Source organism: Cavia porcellus, unplaced genomic scaffold (assembly GCF_034190915.1).
Source record: "Cavia porcellus strain 051 isolate PalLab524CR breed Dunkin Hartley unplaced genomic scaffold, mCavPor4.1 scaffold_12, whole genome shotgun sequence".
In the NCBI taxonomy this organism is placed as follows: domain Eukaryota; kingdom Metazoa; phylum Chordata; class Mammalia; order Rodentia; family Caviidae; genus Cavia; species Cavia porcellus.
The window spans coordinates 41,808,833-41,826,430 of record NW_026947495.1 but is presented as its reverse complement, the minus strand read 5'-3'; the positions used below and the strand labels follow the sequence as shown (position 1 = coordinate 41,826,430).

Below are 17,598 nucleotides of genomic sequence, written 5' to 3'. Positions count from 1 at the left end.
GAGCCAATTTTTTCAAAGTAATTTAAATTTAATTTTTACTTTACTCCTTTTGATACAAAGTACTAAAATATAGAGGAACAAATGACTTTTGCACTGCATTTTTCAGTGATGCCAATTGGTGGAAAGGAGAAAATCACAGAGGAATAGGACTCTTCCCATCTAATTTTGTAACAACTAATTTAAACATAGAGTCTGAAGCAGGTAAGTTAAATCTTAGAGATATTTAATCTGTTAAGGTTTTTCCACTTGAATTTTGTGATTGGCATTTAAAATAGATTCACATTTGACTTCTGATATTTAAGTCATTTGTTTATAGTCGTTATAATTCAACCTATTTCTTGGCCAGTTAAATGATTCATCCCACAACAATCCTGGAAACTCTTCCTTATGTTTTGAATCCTTTGAGAAAGTATTCAAACTAGGCATGGTGGTACATATCTGTAATCCTAGCACTCTGGGAGGCTGAAGCAGGAGGATTGCAAGTGGGAACCTAGCCCAGACAATTTAGTAAGACTCTGTCTCAAGATAAAATATAAAAAAGTGCTAGAGATGTAGCTCAGTGCTAGATATAATTCTACAGTGTAAGAGGCACATGAATATGTGTGTGTCTGTGTGTCTGTGTATGTGTATAAAATCTTGGTTTTCAGTATATTCTTGAATATAATGAGCTGTATTTTGGAGAGCTAGCCAGATATTTGAAGTAACTATTAGGATTTAAAAATCCTTTGATTCCATAGATTTTATTTTTTTTAACCCAAATTTACTTAAAATTTAGTACATCCTAGCAGTTAGATAGTTTTCTGGGCATACATATGTGCAAATTATTTTTCAACTGTCTCTTGTGAGATTGTGAGATTGTGGATAACTTAATGAGAAAATACTTGCCTAGCATGTATAAGTCCATGGTTTGGTCCTTAGCACTATAATTAAACAGAAAACAAGAACAAATACTTGGTTTGTGTTGTTTTAACTGTTATCAAACATAGGTTAAAATCAGTTCTTATTTTTTTCATATAGGAAATAAAAGTTTTTTCTTAATAGAAGGGAGAAATGTAGACAAAACTAACTCATAGATGTTACTTGCTGAGTAGGTAATAGTATGCTTGTGTATTTTTTACCCAGTGATAACCCTCAGTTTTCAAATAAATGATTATAATGACAGCTTCCATTAATATTGTTACTTGTTAAATTAGAACCGAAGTTCCATGAGTCCAAGAATTCTTGTTTTATTTATTAGAATATGTATAAATGCCTAGAATAATGCTTAGTGCATGGTAAGTGCTGAATATACATGAATGACACTGAATGAACGTATGTAATAACTTTGATTATGAAATGTGATGCTTAAAGAACTTGTGTTTTTTTTTTCTTAACGGATAATCATAGACTACTTATAAGTTAATGAACAAATTACCAGGGTAAATGCTAAGAATCTAAAGATTACTTTGTTTTCTTGGCAGCTGTGGACAAATTGAATGTAATTGATGATGATGTGGAGGACATTAAGAAGTCAGAACCCGAGCCTGTTTATATAGATGAGGTAGAGTCCTTCTTTTGTTTAATAGTTAAACTACCAAGACTTTGAAAATATATTACCTTTGAGAATGTATGGAAACAGTGATTTTATATTAACTAAAGTTAAAACTTTTGACTGTTCATTGTCTCCTGTTACTTTTTAGGATAAGATGGATAGAGCCCTGCAGGTGCTCCAGAGTATAGATCCAGCAGATTCAAAACCAGATTCCCAAGAACTGTTGGATTTGGAAGGTACTTAGTATTAGAGACCAATTTAATGCTAGTTAATATTTTAGCTATTCATAATGGCTTGAGTTTCTTCCATTTGGGTTTGCTTTTTGAGATTAGAAGACACTGGTGGGGAGCAGACTAGTACAGTAACATAGAATATCACTTGAAAAGTATCATCATATATGCATATCCTTTTCAAGAAGCAAGTGTTAGTTCAATCCCCGGTACAAAAATAAAAGAAGCAAGTCTTGGTATTTCTGTAAGCCACTAGTGAAACTGGTTGGAGATTTGGACTTCAAAAGCATGTTAGAATTAGAAATAATAGCCTATTAAATTAATAAATCAGAATAAAAGTTCTTACCGTTGTTTGATTCTCTTGTACCATGACTTTTTAATGTCCACTTCATGCATACTGAATGTTAACCTTGTAATGTAATCATTTGATGCATGCTAATAATGCATCAAATGCATGCTAATAATAATTAGTCTGAGAAATTGAAAGCAATTAAAACACATGTGTTTTTGTCTTTTTAACCTTTTGTGAGAAAAATATCTGTGGTAAATGGGTAAATTTTAGTTGTTTTCATACACAAATATCTGGTTATAAATATAGACTAGTGTGCTATTCATTTATCTGTTGTTTATATTTAGAAATTACAAAATGTTTACAATCTCTAATGAAAAATGTTCATATTTAATGTAGACATGGTCACATATTTTATAGTGTGGCTCAAGTTCATTTTACCTAGCTAGTAGTTTTCTAAATTCCTTTTGACTTTAGGATAATTCTAAATAGCATAGTCTGTAAACTTAATAGTTCCAAGGAATATGATGAGAGTTTTAATGTCAGCCTTGTCTTTGGTCACATGGTAGTAACATATAGTAGTATTCAAGCTAAATAGGACATAGGTCCTTAGAGTCTTTTCTTTAGCATAAGCTTAATTTGTTACGAACTACTGGTACTCCATATTGGTGCTTAGTTGTTAAAAATTATTGAAATTGTCTTATACTGAAATTGTTAAATTTTTACATATTTTTATATTTACAGATATCTGCCAACAGATGGGTCCAATGATAGATGAAAAACTTGAGGAGATTGATAGGTGAGCTTTTTTAAAGCAAAAAATAAAAATGCTTATCATAGCTTTACTTGGTCTTTGCAAACTTAGAACTAATACAAGTTGCTGTGGAACTGTATTATCTGTTAAAATTATTTTCCCAGTGTCCTAAACTCATATAAAGTAATAGCAAGTTGGTGGTTTGTTATTTTGGTAGGGGTTTTGTTTTGTTTTGTTTTTATAATGCCAGCATTGTAGTATACATAGCTCATGGACTTTTTTTTTTTTTTTTTTTGTCTTTTTCCTTTTTATCGGTACTGGGGATCGAACTGCCTGCTTGCAAGGCAGGCGCTTATGCCACTCAGCTAAATCCCCAGCCCTGGGCTTTGTTTTTATCACATCATTTTTTCCCCTTGGGCTTGAGTTCAGAGGATAGTGAGTGATGGAGAATAAAATAATGAGACAACAAAATGAAAGTAGGGACCTTAGGCTAGTATTTCTAACTGAATAGTCATTTACAAAATGAAATTTTGCAATTTGGGAAGCCAAATCCAACGTAGCACACTTTCTCTTCTTGTCTCCCCTCTTTGTATTTCTTTGTTTCCCTTTTGATTATTCAGTGTGACTTTGTTGTTTAGAAATAGCAGCAGCACTAGAAGATGAGCTGTATCAACAGTTGTAAGCTTTTAACTTGATTCTTTTTCCAATTCCTCAGAGCTTTCTATCAGTAGTTTAGAGACAGATGCCATTGTGAATGGAAGACAAAGGATAAGGCCTTATTACTCTCTTGTCATCCCTTTCTAGCCTCTGTTTGTCAAACTACTATATAAAAAAGCACAGAGAGAAAGGGATGGGATAGGACCAAAGATTAGAAGGCGAATAAGAGCCCTATTTTCTGCCTCTACTAGAGAAATGCCATAGCAACAAGATTTTTCCAGTCACTAAAGATTATAAGTTTTAGCTCATAGTGCATTTTTCATAAATCATTTGTGTTTTCTATGAAACTTAAAAAGTGAACCCGTGATAGTTACTGAAATATTGATGTCAAATTCATCATATTTTAGAGAAAATAGCAAATATCTAGTTAGACATCTACTACATTATTTCAATGCAAGGATATTGATGGTTACTGAATAATCAAACTGAAAAAGATTGAAAAGAAAATACAGTAAACAGAAAAATGAATAGTAGTACCCTAGTTATGGATAGGAGAATAATTACAAACTTTTCTGAAGCCTAAAAGCAGTGCCTGTCTTTTTTTTAACCCAGCAATTTCAAGCCCATGTAAGTATTTTAGAACACTAAGCAAAGATTTCTCTATTAAGTGTATGACAACAAAATTGAAGTAACAATACATCCACACATACTACACTAGCAATCAGTGCTCTTGATACATACCTCTGACATGTAAAAATGGAATAAATAGGAAAAAAAGGCAGAAGATAAGGCAGTATAATCTTATTTTTGCTGGTTAAAACAATGTCATTAAAGAAAAACATCTATAATTAAAACTCAGAGTGACTTTTTTCTGCTGAGTTAATTTTTTAAATAAGAGCTCGTTTTTCATCAGTTCTCTTACCAGCTTGTTTTTGATTTAAGTCCTCTGGCATTTTCATGGTCACTGATTGCAGATGCAGCTTCCTTTCTGGAAAATAACTTACTGTGCTTTGACAAGTTTTTATTGACTACCCTTTATTGAAATAAGATGAATAAAATTCATTTCTGCTGTTGAATGCGTCATCAAGAGCTTGTTATTTATAAGGGAAACAGCTCTTGTAGACAGCATATGGTTGGATGTTGTTTCTTGATACATTCTGCCAGTCTGTTTCTTTTCATTGTTGAATTGAGACCATTTACATTAATGGTTATAGCTGTTATATATTGGTTTATTGTTGACATGTTATCTTTCTGCTGTTGCATCTTTATTTTTCCATTCTGTTTAATTGTCTGCTTTGCTTAGTGGTTTTTTCCTAAGTGTATCTAAACTGTCTTTCAGTATTCTTTTTGCAAGGTTGGGTTGGTGATCATGAAGTTCTTCCAACTGTTCTTTGTCATGGATGTATCCTATTTCTCAATTTTGAAGGACAGTTTTTCAGGGTACATCAGTCTAGGTTGGAAATCATTTTCCTTTAGGATCTAAAATACTTCACTCCATGCTCTTCTTGACTTTATTGTTTGTGCTGAGAAGTCTGCTGTGATTCTGATAGGTTTTCCTTTATTGGTGATCTGTCTTTTCTCTGACAGCTTTTAATATTCTATTCTTAAGTTGGATTTCTGGGATGATGATTATTATATGTCTGGGTGTAGTTTTGGTTATGGCTATTTGGAATTCTATTATGCTTCACTGATCTTGATGTCAGTTTCCAATCTCATGTTTGGGAAATTTTCAGCTATTCTCTAAATATCCTCTTGATATCCTTTGTGTTGTCCCCTTCTTTTTCATTTATCCCTATCAATCTTACGTTGTTTTTCTTTGCATCATCTTACAGCTGTTGAATTGTTATTTCCTGATTCCTTGTTATTTTTAAAAAATCTTTCCTTTCCTGTTCACTAGCTGCAATCTTGTCTTCGAGGTCTGAAATTCTATCTTCACTTTTGTTGAGGCAGTTTTGACAACTTTTAATGGTGTTTTTGATTTCCTGTATATCTCTTTGAATCTGCTTCATGTATTGTTTGTTTCTTATATTGTTCATCCAGGGATTCTATCTTTTTGTTTTGTTCCTCTAATTTTTTAACTGTGTCTTCTTTAGATGTGTTCAGCATCTCTTTCATTTCTTTTATCATTTCTTCTTTTACCTGGGAGATTATTTCTAGTTTGAATTCCTTTAAAGCTTCCCGGAGTTGCTTATTTATTTTAGTTGCTATTATTTCAGGTATATGGCATATATTTTCTTCTATGTACATAGCTCCTAAGGTTTCTTGGGATGGGCTGGAGGTTTGAGATTGTATTGTGGTCTTTTGTTTTGTCATTTTCCTATATTTCTGTGTTTCAAGTGTTGTTCCAAGGCTTCCCCTGGGCCTGTTGGGAATCATCTTCTATGCCTTCAGCTCCTGGGACTCTGGCAGCCCAGTTCCCCAGATTGAGAGAGGGTCACGGGGGGTGGGGCAGGCTGGCGGAGCCGGTTGAGTGTGGCAGGAAGCTGGGAAGTTCCTTGGCTCGAGATGGTGTGGGGACACTCACCTTTGGCTGCCCAGTTTCTAGAATTGAGGGCACAGGCAGGTGCAGGACCCCCGGAGCTGGCCCAGTGCAGCAGGAAGCTGGGAAGTTGGCACAGGCAGGCCCAACACCTGCAGAGTCAGTCCAATGTAGCAGGAAACTGGGAAATTCCTTGACCTGTGCGATGTACTCAAACTCCCAGGGCTTAGGCTGGTACGTGGACACTCACCTCCGGCCGCCCAGTTCCCAGGATTGAGAGAGGGTCACTGTGGGTGAAGCAAGCAGGTGCAACACCTCCGGCTGCCCAGTTTCCAGAATTGAGGGCACAGGCAGGCGCAAGACCTCCCAGAGCCGCAAGGAAAACAGCTCTACTGTCAGAAAACTAAATTTCTATTTCACTTTAGTCTGTCATTGTACAAAATACCATTTTGAAGCATTTATCACATTAAGAAATTATATTAGCTAAACACGTAAATTGATTGCAAAAACATTCAGATAGGTTTATTGAAGGGAAATCCATTGTCTGAACCTCACAGAGTTCCAGATTGTTCTAATTTGACTTCTTGCTATTCTCCAAAAAATTTTTACCACCCTAATAAAGATCCTTTCTTCATCCTTCCCTGTGTACCCTGCATGTTCCTTTTGCCTGCATTTATTCACACTCTTCCGCTGACTGGACACTGGCTTCCTTTTCAGCTTGCCCTGTCCATCCTCTGAAAGGGCCAGCCTAAGTCCAGCTTTGCCTTTTCAGTTTAGCATAGCCTAAATTAATTTTTCTAAATTCTTTTGCTCTCTCCTACTCCAATAATGTTGAATTCAGTTGAAGGTTATATTAATGTGCTTTCCCTCATGTTCTTAGCCTTGTCTCCCCAATAGATTGGGATTTCTTTGAAGGAAGAAATCATACTTTCTGCTTGCGTTTCCTCTAGTATAATTTCACACATATTTCAATAAAAATTTGTTACTGCTTAGAGGTGTGTCTCACATCTTTAAATGCAATGATGGCGTACAATGATTATGGCTTCTACTATATTCTATTGGTATTTCATCAGCATACTGGGTTATCTGTACCAAATTCTTCTGATTCTTAGTTACACATTTGTTAGCATGTACACTTAATTTCTGTAGCTTTGGGTGGTTTGCCACCAATATTTCCAAAAATAGTTTGATCAGCTTTTTTATAATTATTCATGTAAGAGAGAGAACAAACACTTTTTAAATTCAGACATAACAGATTGTTTTTATCTGGTACTAGGAATCAAACTCAGTACCTTTGCATGCCAGGCAGGCACTTGTGCTGCTGAGCTATAGCCCTGGCCCAGCAGATTCAAAGAGAGAAAAGGCAAAAGGGTTTTATAGGAGTTAATCTGTGTTTTTACTTAGTAGGCCTTTGTTTGCCTGCTTCTTCCCTGTATTTATATAGAAATGATCATCTAATAAACAAGCTTGTGGATGCTTTGGGGCAGTTGAGAAATGGCCATTTTTTATAAAATTGTCAATTGCAGAAATAGTTGCTGATTACTCTCAGGGGAACAGATAAAATTGTACCAACTTAATACAAGCTTGTACAAGCTCTTCAGTTTCTATGGCAGATATGAAAATACCATTTGGGCAAATAAAGTACTTGGTTTGACTTTCTCAAAATCAAGAAACCAGCGAAAAAGAACTGTAGAGATCAGCATATGTATACATTTTTGCTTGTATTTTTGAAGATGACTTTTGAAATTTAAGCAAAAATGCGTAATTTTTTAATGACTACTTTTATTTTAGTCATATTTCACAGAGGCTGTGGACCTTACCTAAATATTCCTTTTACTGAGATTTATAATTAGTTCTGGGACTCCTACCTAAATTGAGAAACTTCTTTTTCTTTTCTTGCCTGATTAAAGAGAAACTTACTTTTCTGTATAATTGATTTTTTGAGTAGAAGCCTATAATAATTAAACTTAATTTTCCTAACACCAAAATTATGAATTGATTGCTTTTTATCAATTAAGTCTTATCAACCTAGCTAGTAAAGAATTAATTTCTCCTCCCTGTTTCCTTTCGAATATTTTCACTGTGTATAAAAGAACTTTTTAGATTATGAGTAGGAAATGTGCTAAATTTGAAAAATAATTTACATTGCTAAGTGCACACTTAAGAAGTTAGAAAAAGTATGGAAATGTTTTTTTTTTTTACATCAGGAAGCATTCAGAATTATCTGAATTGAATGTAAAAGTCTTGGAAGCGCTGGAACTATATAACAAATTGGTGAACGAAACACCGGTATATTCAGTCTACTCAAAACTCCATCCTTCAGCACATTATCCATCTCCATCAGCCGGGGTTCCTCTGCAGGTGAGCCTGTGTTTTTAAAACACTTTTCAAAATTATAGTTTTAATTTTTAAGAAAATGTTTTAAAGCATAGTATTAATTTCTGTGGTCTGTGAATAAAATTATAAAACACGTCTTTGATAGTTTCAAGAAATACAAGTTAAGCAATTAATTTGACCAGAACAAACTAAGGATTCATATTGTAGAAATACATTTTGTTCAGTTTTAACATGAAAAGACCATGAAACATAGGAAATTTATCGGGTCCTGACTTAGATTCCCAATTCCCAAACAAGTATACGGCGAACGCTTAAATAAAATGAGACAAGTAGAATGATTTTAGGGCTCCACTAGGGTCAAAACCCTTTAGCTGAGTTCAAGAGTCTGAAGGCTAACACAAAGACTTCTCTGAACCACCCATATTTATTAGGTCCAAAACAAAGGGCCGGAGAAACTTGAGGAAAGAGTGGGAAATGAGCAAGACCTTGGGAGTCACTTCAAAGACTTCTCCAAGTCGTAAATAATGCCAATTTAGGAGAACTGTCTTATCTCCAGGAAGACATTTGAAGTGTGATTGCAGGAGTGAGATTCCTTCAGCTGCAATCTCTATTTGCGTAATTAGTGTTGGAGCCAAGGTGTCCTCAGCTGTGGTCTTACCTTGCCCTCTGAGGTATCTCTGGCCTCACAGGCCACTATAGGCCTCAGCCAGGACCAGTGATCCATAAAGGTTCACTTACTATGAATCAGCTCCCATCAACGGTCAAGGGGCCGAGGCCTGGGTCAGACTCACAGAGAAACAGAAAGCCAATTAGTTAATTTTATATCCTGCTCAGAGCTGCTTCGTAGTGCTCTCCAACGGAAATTCTGAGTTTTTTATATGCTTCTGTAATCATAAAGCATCAATCTTTATGCAAATATAAATCCTCTTTTTAAGTATAAAATACAAACCCTGTCATTTAGGATCTCTTGTATCAAGTGCCTCTTGAGTAAAGTATGATGCTATTCCTGTTCTTCACAAAGATTAAACATTTCTTGGAAAATCTTTTTCAAGATTTGTTTGACTTGTATTATTATTAAAAGGCTTGGTTGATGAACTTAACTTTGTTTTCAGAACATGTATAATATTTTCTTATATTTTTAAAGATTTGTGTTTAATGAAGATATAATATGGACCTGTGAGGTGCAGATGTGATAAACCATCCATAATTGGCATCTTTTCCCAGTACTTTTATCTTTTTTGTGCTTGCCAGCTGATGTGAATATCTGCATCCCCATTTTAAAGCCTTTTCCAAGTTTTAGCCAATTTACAAACTCAGAATGAACTTTAAGCAAAATTTCTATCAACTTATAACATCTATGTAGTATGTAAAAAGAGTGTGAAGAAGGCATCAGGAAGAAAAGGCAGGATGTAGGTACATAAATCAGATGGGATAATTATTAAGTTAAAAAAAGGTTACTTTGTTTGCTCACATAAGACCTGGGAATTTAGCTCAGTGGCATAAGCACCTGCCTGGCAAGCGTGAGGTCATGAGTTCAATCCCTGGTACCCCCCACTCAAAAGACAAGATACATTTATCAAATATTTCATGACCAAAACTTCTTGAAAATTACATAGGAAGGAGGATTTATTGATGGGAAAATGCTAGAGTTTATTTAGTATTGCTTCTGGTATCAAAGCTGCTTATTTCTGCTGTGAAAATGGAATAAAATAGAGTATTGCCTTGGTTCATGAATGCTTTTGTTTGCAAACAGTCTGGTTCACAAACAAGAGTTGAGCAAAATTTTCTTCTATTTGCGAACTCTGCATCAGGTGATAGATACAACTACAGCCATCTTCCCCACACAAACACAGCCATCTTCCCCAAAATTGTAAAACAAAGTTTGTAAACCAGGGTACCACAATAGATGTTTCTGTGTCATTGTATGCTAGGATGGCACATTTGCATCTTTGTGCTTGTAAAGGCTTGTCATTCCTGTGTCAAGTTTTAGTGTTTAGTTGCATCCTGTTTCTAAATCTATTGTGCCAGACACATCTGTCTGTCTGCCTGACTACCTGCCTGTCTGTCTCTTTCTTTTTTCGGTGGTAGTGATGGTGGTGCTGGGCATTGAACCCAAAGCAAGTTTCAATTTGGGAATCCTTCTGTCTCAGCCTCCCAGGTTTGCCACTATGCTTAGCTAACCAGAGCTAGTTTCTTCAAAGTTACTTTTCTATCAGTAAGATTCCTCACATAACTTCTATCTACACTTTTCACATGGAAAGAATACTTGAAGTAGCACAGGTGTAATTACAGCTCCCTGGGAGCCTGAGGCAGGGATATCACAAATTTAAATCTATTGTGGGCAATTTAGTGAGACCCTGTCTCAAAAAATAAAAAGAAATGGGCTGCTCAGATAGCTCTGTGAAGTTTCTATTCTAATTTGAAAAATAGCTGTACTAGATGCAGGTAAAGTAACATCCATTTTGGTACAAGGCCATTCAGAACCCTAATTGCAGAACAGGTCTACTCCCGAAGTGTCTACTGCTTGTCAGTGAATTGTTTCATGTCTATCATGGAGTTTATGTGAGTGCACCTAATGTAGTTTATTTGGCAGATCAGTATTCTGAATCTTCACATGAATGATCTTTGCTTTAAACATAGCTTTTATATTTATGAAACACATGCATTCATTTTCAATGCTGTGTAAGTAGACAGATTCTATTTTTAAAGAGCTATTACTAGGCAAATTAAATAGGGCACAGATAAATATCCAGTGACGGAGGCCATTTCTTTTTTTTACTCCCAAGGGTTATCTCATCCCCAACTCACAGCTCTTTCCCTTTGCCTGTCTGTTTTGAAGGTAGGAGATATAGTACACATGGCCGTCGGGGACCTGTCATCTTGATATCATGTCTTTTCCAACATTTTCTCCTATAGGAAAGAGTTGAGAGAGTAAAGTTGGAGATCTAAAGTGCTGATGGGCTTCCCTTTAGGGGAGTGCTCTGTAACTTCATGGCAAGACACATTTCTGAGAAATTGGCAGTGTAGATAGATTGCAACTTATTATCTAAAAATACACCATCCCTCTCTCTCTCCTTTTCCAATCTCCTGCAAAATATAAGAACAACCAACCAAATCATAGATTTCATATACAATATTTAGCACTGTAATATGTAAAGTCTCCACATTTTGCTCTAGGATGGATAGTTTGGTGGAATCAGATTGCTCCCCAAAGAACTATAACATTGTGTTTTTAGAGTCTGATAAAGTTTTAGATATGCTAGGTAGGTGTTGAGAGAGAAGTGAATCAACTTTTTCTTTTTGGTTATTAGACATATCCAATTCAATCACATGGTGGAAACTACATGGGCCAAAGTCTTCACCAAGTAACCGCTGCCCAGAGCTATAGCCTAGGACCAGATCATATTAGCCCACTGCAATCTCTGCCTCCAAACATGAATGCCTCGTTAACAACACAGCCTGCTCAAACTCCATATTTAAGGTAAGTTTTGGGGAGCTATGTTTATTTTCCATAAACTTTGAAAATATATAGATCTTTCTTTTTGTAGTAATATTCCAGATTTTTATTCTTAAAATGAAATTATAGAAATGCTTGTTCTTCACTTCTCCACTGTTGGTGAGAGTGTAGACTGGTGCAGCTACTCTGGAAATCAGTATGGAGGTTCCTCAAAAAACTAGGATTGGAAGTTCCATTCAAGTCAGCTATTCCCTTCCTGGGTATTTTCCCCCCCAAAATTGAAAAAATCATGTCACAGTGATATATGTGCACCCATGTTTGTAGCAGCACAATTTGTAATAGCTAAATCTTGGAAACAATGCCCATCAACTGCAGAATGGATGAAAAACATGTATTTGTATACAATGGAATATCACTCATCTGTAAAAAGGATGATCTTGGGGCTTTTATAGGTAAATGGAGGCAACTTGAGACTATTCTCATAAGTGAAATAAATCAGACTCACATTTATAAGTATTGTATTGTCTCTAGTGTAGAAATTAAATAATAATAACACTGAAAGAGTAATAAGATCCAAAATGTATAGTAGATATGGTAATAATGAAAGGGAAAGAAAGTGCTCTAAGGGAAAGAACAACTTGTAGGTATACTCATATAATGTATATGTAAGTGTGCAATATAGATAACCATGCTACTAAGTTTTTGATAGTTCATCAAACAGAATAATTTGTGCTGTCTTTGTCCATTTTTTGTACTTTGATTTTGTAATTTGAAAAATGACTTCTCAGATAACAATATGTAATATATCAACTATTGATGATTTCTTAATGTTATTTTTTTGAAAATCTGTATCATTTCTACCCTTTTTTGTTTTGCTTTTTTTAATAAATAAAAAAAAAAAAGAAAAAAAATGCTTGTTCTTAAAGTGAAATAGGGATGTCATTGGCTTTGCTACCCATGCTGTGACAGTTGCTCACATTTAAGCCTACAGTTTAGTGCCTTGGTATAAAATAAAGCTAATTGTCTTTTATGGAGACTAAGCCCAAGACATGTTTAGCCAGTGCTATAATCAACATAGACACAGTGCTATAATCTGCATGCACTCCTATTAGAAACCTGTTGTCACCTTGACTCTTAAAAGGAAGCATGTTTGAGCTGTGGAACTTTTTACATGAACAGTTCTCTAGGAATCTCACTTTTAAATATTGTCTTCTATTCACTTTCACCATAGAAAATGCTTATTCAATATAATCATGTATACATAATTTCTAAGGTCCCTTTCCACTCCTAAATTCCATGAGTATGAGTTTAGACATTACTTAAAAATTAAAGAAATCTGTTTGTTTTGGTGTTAAGCTTAAATAAAACTTTATATTGGTATTTAACTATAAAATGTGGTTACATTGAGTAACATTAGAGGTAATAGAGAAAAATATCCTTCTATATTACAGTGTATTTAGTGTAACTTAAAATTAAATACATTTTAAAAGTATACCATAGTACATTTAGAAAAAAACAGAAATCCTGCTGTTTATGGAGATTTTCCAGCTTGATTTGATGTGTTAGTAGTAATAGTGAAAAATGTGAATTAGTTGTCTGTACTACTTTGGATAGATTCTGGGTCCTGTGCAGATTACAGTTCTGTCTTTGAAGTGAAAAGTCCCTAACAAAGGAAATATGAAGAGAAAATACTGGGTCAGGAGGTGAGAAGGAACAATGTGGCCTGAAACATGCATCTGGAGCCATGGCTCCATTCTCACTGGACCTAGACACAGCGACCACAGGCAAAAGCAGTGTGTACATCCTTAAATTTTTAATGTTGTTGGTGAAAGAGTCTGTGGAAAGCAGATTAAACAGACTTCGTAATCTTACATTGTACATTCTTCTGATGAAATGTAAAATTACACTTACGGTTCTTGATACCTGGAATGATTAAATCAGAGTTGCAGAACTGTACAGACTTGAAAAAGGTGTTTTTTGTCATGATGATTGATCTCTGACCATAATCTAGATAATACAAAGTAAATGTGATTTTTTTTCTCTTTAAAATTTTGTTTGTAGCACCGGACAAGACACTGTTTCCAACCCTTACATGAACCAGAACTCTAACCTTCCATCAGCTACTGGTACGGCTGCTTACACACAGCAGATGGGGATATCTGTGGAGGTGTCAACTTACCAGAACACTGCTTGTGGTTTACCACAACTGGCGGGCTTTCCGGTGGCAGTTCCGGCTCACTCTGTTGCACAGCAACAAACAAATTACCATCAGCAGCCTCTCCTTTAGAGACACAGCGTTTTCTTGAAAGCCTTCATAATTGTGTCTGGAAATACTGAAACTTTTTTCCTTTCAACTCAGAAGGACCATGAGTAAATAAAGCACAAAACCTGACTTACTCTAAAGGCCATAAAAGGGTTGTTTTCTTTTTTTTAAGTCCAGCGTGTTTGAAGTTGATCAGAGACAGCTTAAGGGTACTTCCAGGTGATTTTCTTGTTCTTTCAACTGTCTACATAAATCTGGACACCCAGTAAATAGCCTTATAACACTAAACAGTATGGGATAGGAGTGTTAAAGTTTTACTTTAAAGAAACCATTGTTTTCCCCTACTATGTTGTGATAAGAGCACCAGAGACCTTTAAATACTTTTGTCTGCATATTTTTGTCAAGATTTCCTACACACTGTTGTTTTAAAAGGCAAACGTCTTTTTGTATGAGCGTTTAGCTTGCCAAAGTATTCCTTTTGGTTCTTAAAATTGCAGTTGTGTTTGCAGTACTGTCAGTTTTTCTGTCAGTGTTATGTTGAGTAACAATTAGCATATAATTGTCTACAGAAGCAAGAGCAATTTGGAAGGAACAAAAATGTTTTCTCTTATTAACAGTGAAAACCATGTAAATGTAGATATGTGGTAAAGCATTTAACCTGTGTCCTGAACAGTCATGGCAACAGTGGACCAAGAAATACTCAGAAACATTTCCAATCCCATGGAAAATTATTTCCTGCAAGGATCCTCGGTATTGGGAATTAGCACTAACGACCTTTTCAAGTGACTTTGGCCACTGTGTAATGAGGATACGGTCCATTTGTTTTCCTTCCTGCAGTGTATTATGTAGAGCTGCTATATTTCCTTTTTAAGGATTATATGAGACATTCCTAATAATTTGATGTGATATAAACCAAGCATGATGATAAATGTGTTTTTATTAATGTGTGTTTTTTTAAAAGAAATGGTTCTGATTCCATTGCTAAGCTGTCATCATGCTAAGCTGTCGAAAAATTGTTTTCATTCATTTCAGAAGTAATTCCAAGCCACTGGAATTCTACATACTGTAAGAACTGGTAGTAAATCAATATGGACTGTTTTATATTGAAGGAATTTGCACAATACAAAATAGAAAATGCAGATATATATGGTTACAGATACATGTTACTTAGATTGCAGAAATACTGGACATAAGTTTAATTTTTAAAAAATTAAAACTTTTTGCATGGATGCAAAATTTCTATTTTTTTTAAAGCACTTAATCTTTCTACAGAATCCATTTGAAGACAATGGAAATTTTCTCATTATCTGTTTACAGAAAATTTATTACAACAGTGTCCCTTTTTCAGACAAACTTTATCCAGGACAAAATTTGAAAGCATAGTGTCTGTCATTATCTTGTTTCTGATACAAGTATTGCAAATTTTAACCTTTAATAATTTGTGGTCTGTTTATCATCCAGTATTTTCCTTACAGATAAATTCAGTTATATACTTTAAAAACTCTGTTCTTAAAAAAACAAAAAAGAAAAGAAAAAAATGATTAAAAATTCCAAAGCCGCTCTTGATATTTGCATCCACATGCAATATCTTACATTTTCTTCCAAACTTCATCTAGTAAGTGTATTTTAATATTTGCATAAATGTGTTTTGTCATCTAAATTGTAGTTCAGCATAAATCCTTGAGCCAGTATAAATACTGCATATTCATTAAACTGGGATCAGCCAATTAAACTCAAGTAACATAATTTTGGAATAATAAAATGTGATACGTAAAGTGTGTATATTGCCATTTATCTGTGAAATTTTATACATGCAGAAGTTTCCTCCTCTTAAAAATATTTTTTTTTTGCCATTTGTAAGGAATTTGTGTTAGAGATTATTGCTAGTATAAAAACGATACTAAATCTTTGTCAATCTGATGTTTTTAGTGTTAAGAAATATAAGACTGTTTTTTTCCATGATCTTATGAATTGTATTTATTTTAAGATGTTTATATTTACATATTTTCTGCCAAAGGAATGGTCTAATTTAAGATATCTATGTTGGAGTCATACTGTTCTGTATCAAAGTTTTTTTAAAAAATAACTTCTGTTTCTTTTTGTGTGTATTAGAATTCCTGAAAATTTATAATAGAATTAATTTCATATGGAAAGTACCCCTGGATGTTAAAATATATGAACTGGAATATGTTTATATTGTTTGAAAAATGTGCAGCCAGCCATTATTGTCTTTTTGGTAATTTATTGACAAAATTATTTGATCATTAATTAATTGAAATATTTGTCATTTAGGATTTGAAAATATTTGCAGATATGTTGTCATCTTACACTGTTTCAAGTACTAATATTTAACTGTGTAACAAATTTTACTATACATTGAAGAGAGTTACAAAATTTCACCTTCTGAATTTTAAAAATTTGTGAATGTTTAAAAAAATACATGATTGAGCTGGTGATATAGCTCAGTGGTAGCGGTAGAGCATGTGCTTTTAGCATGCTTAAGGCTGTAGATATGAGTCCCAGCTCTGCAAAAACTGTATGTGGCTTAGGAAGTACAACGAAACCTTTTCTTAGTAAAAACCATGATGTTAATGCTCCTGAGTTCTAGGAAAAGATTTATTGATTTGTCATTATGATGAGAATGCTGAAGTTATTTTTTAAAGTAATAAATCATAAATAATAGCACTGACTTATGATTTGTTTCTGTCAAAAGGGAGTTTTCTTTACTTACATCAGGTTTAGTCAGTAAAAGAGAAGAATGAATGTGATGTTTTTGCTGTTTGATTTAGTTTTCTTTTGAGGATCAGATTTTTAAAAATTTTCCCCAACTGAGAAGTAATTCTAATTTTATCAAATTAAGTTTGAATTTGAGAGATTTTTTTCAACCTTGCTGATTCTAAAAGAAAAATTATGTTGTTTGCATGGAATAGTAAGCTGAATAACACCCCCCCCCCATTCGTGTACACCTAGATACCAGAGTGACCCCTAGAATGTCAAAGTGTTACTTTATTTGGGAGTAGAGTCTTCGGACATAATAGAAATCACGCTGGATTTAAGGGTGGGGTCAGAATCCCAGATCGGCACCCTTATGTGAAGAAAAGACACTGTGATACAGCGAGCAAGGTCACGTGAAGGCAGAGGCAGAAGCTGGAGCACAGGCTGCCTGGACCACCAGGAGTTGGAAGAGGAGAGTGGTTCTTCCCCAGAGCCTGCAGAGGAATTACAGCCTGCTAACCCTTCAGTTTCAGAATTCTAGCTCCAGAACTGAGAGAAAATAAATTTCTTGTCTTTTTAAGCCTCAAAGTGTGTGGTACTTTATTACAGTAGGAAATTTTCTAGTACACTAGGAAACTAATAAACACAAGTATACAGTAAATTCTTAGTACTAAGACCTTGGAACTTTAATAAGATTGCTTCAGACTGGTGCAGGAGTTCTGAGAAACATGTCTGTAGTCCAGTAGCAGTGTTTTTTATCCTGTCTAAACTATGGCACCTCATGGATAGATGAAACAAAGATCCCTGTTAATCCCCAATTCCCATTTTCTGATTTTTAAATCTCATCTACATTTCAGTAATTTTTATGCTAAAGTTGTGCTCAATT

At 34.6% G+C, this 17,598-nt stretch overlaps 1 protein-coding gene across 1 annotated transcript in view; it reads left to right on the top strand.

The window, feature by feature from the left end:
* Positions 1–17,300, top strand: part of Stam2 (signal transducing adaptor molecule 2) — a 47,553-nt gene extending 30,253 nt beyond the window's left edge. The window contains exons 8-14 of the mRNA XM_063259091.1: positions 107–201; positions 1,461–1,540; positions 1,680–1,767; positions 2,795–2,849; positions 8,148–8,301; positions 11,589–11,758; positions 13,796–17,300. Of these exons, the coding sequence (XP_063115161.1) occupies positions 107–201; positions 1,461–1,540; positions 1,680–1,767; positions 2,795–2,849; positions 8,148–8,301; positions 11,589–11,758; positions 13,796–14,021 (868 nt within the window). The 3' untranslated portion in view covers positions 14,022–17,300. The remainder of the gene's footprint in view (positions 1–106; positions 202–1,460; positions 1,541–1,679; positions 1,768–2,794; positions 2,850–8,147; positions 8,302–11,588; positions 11,759–13,795) is intronic.
* The last annotated feature ends 298 nt before the right edge of the window (positions 17,301–17,598 follow it).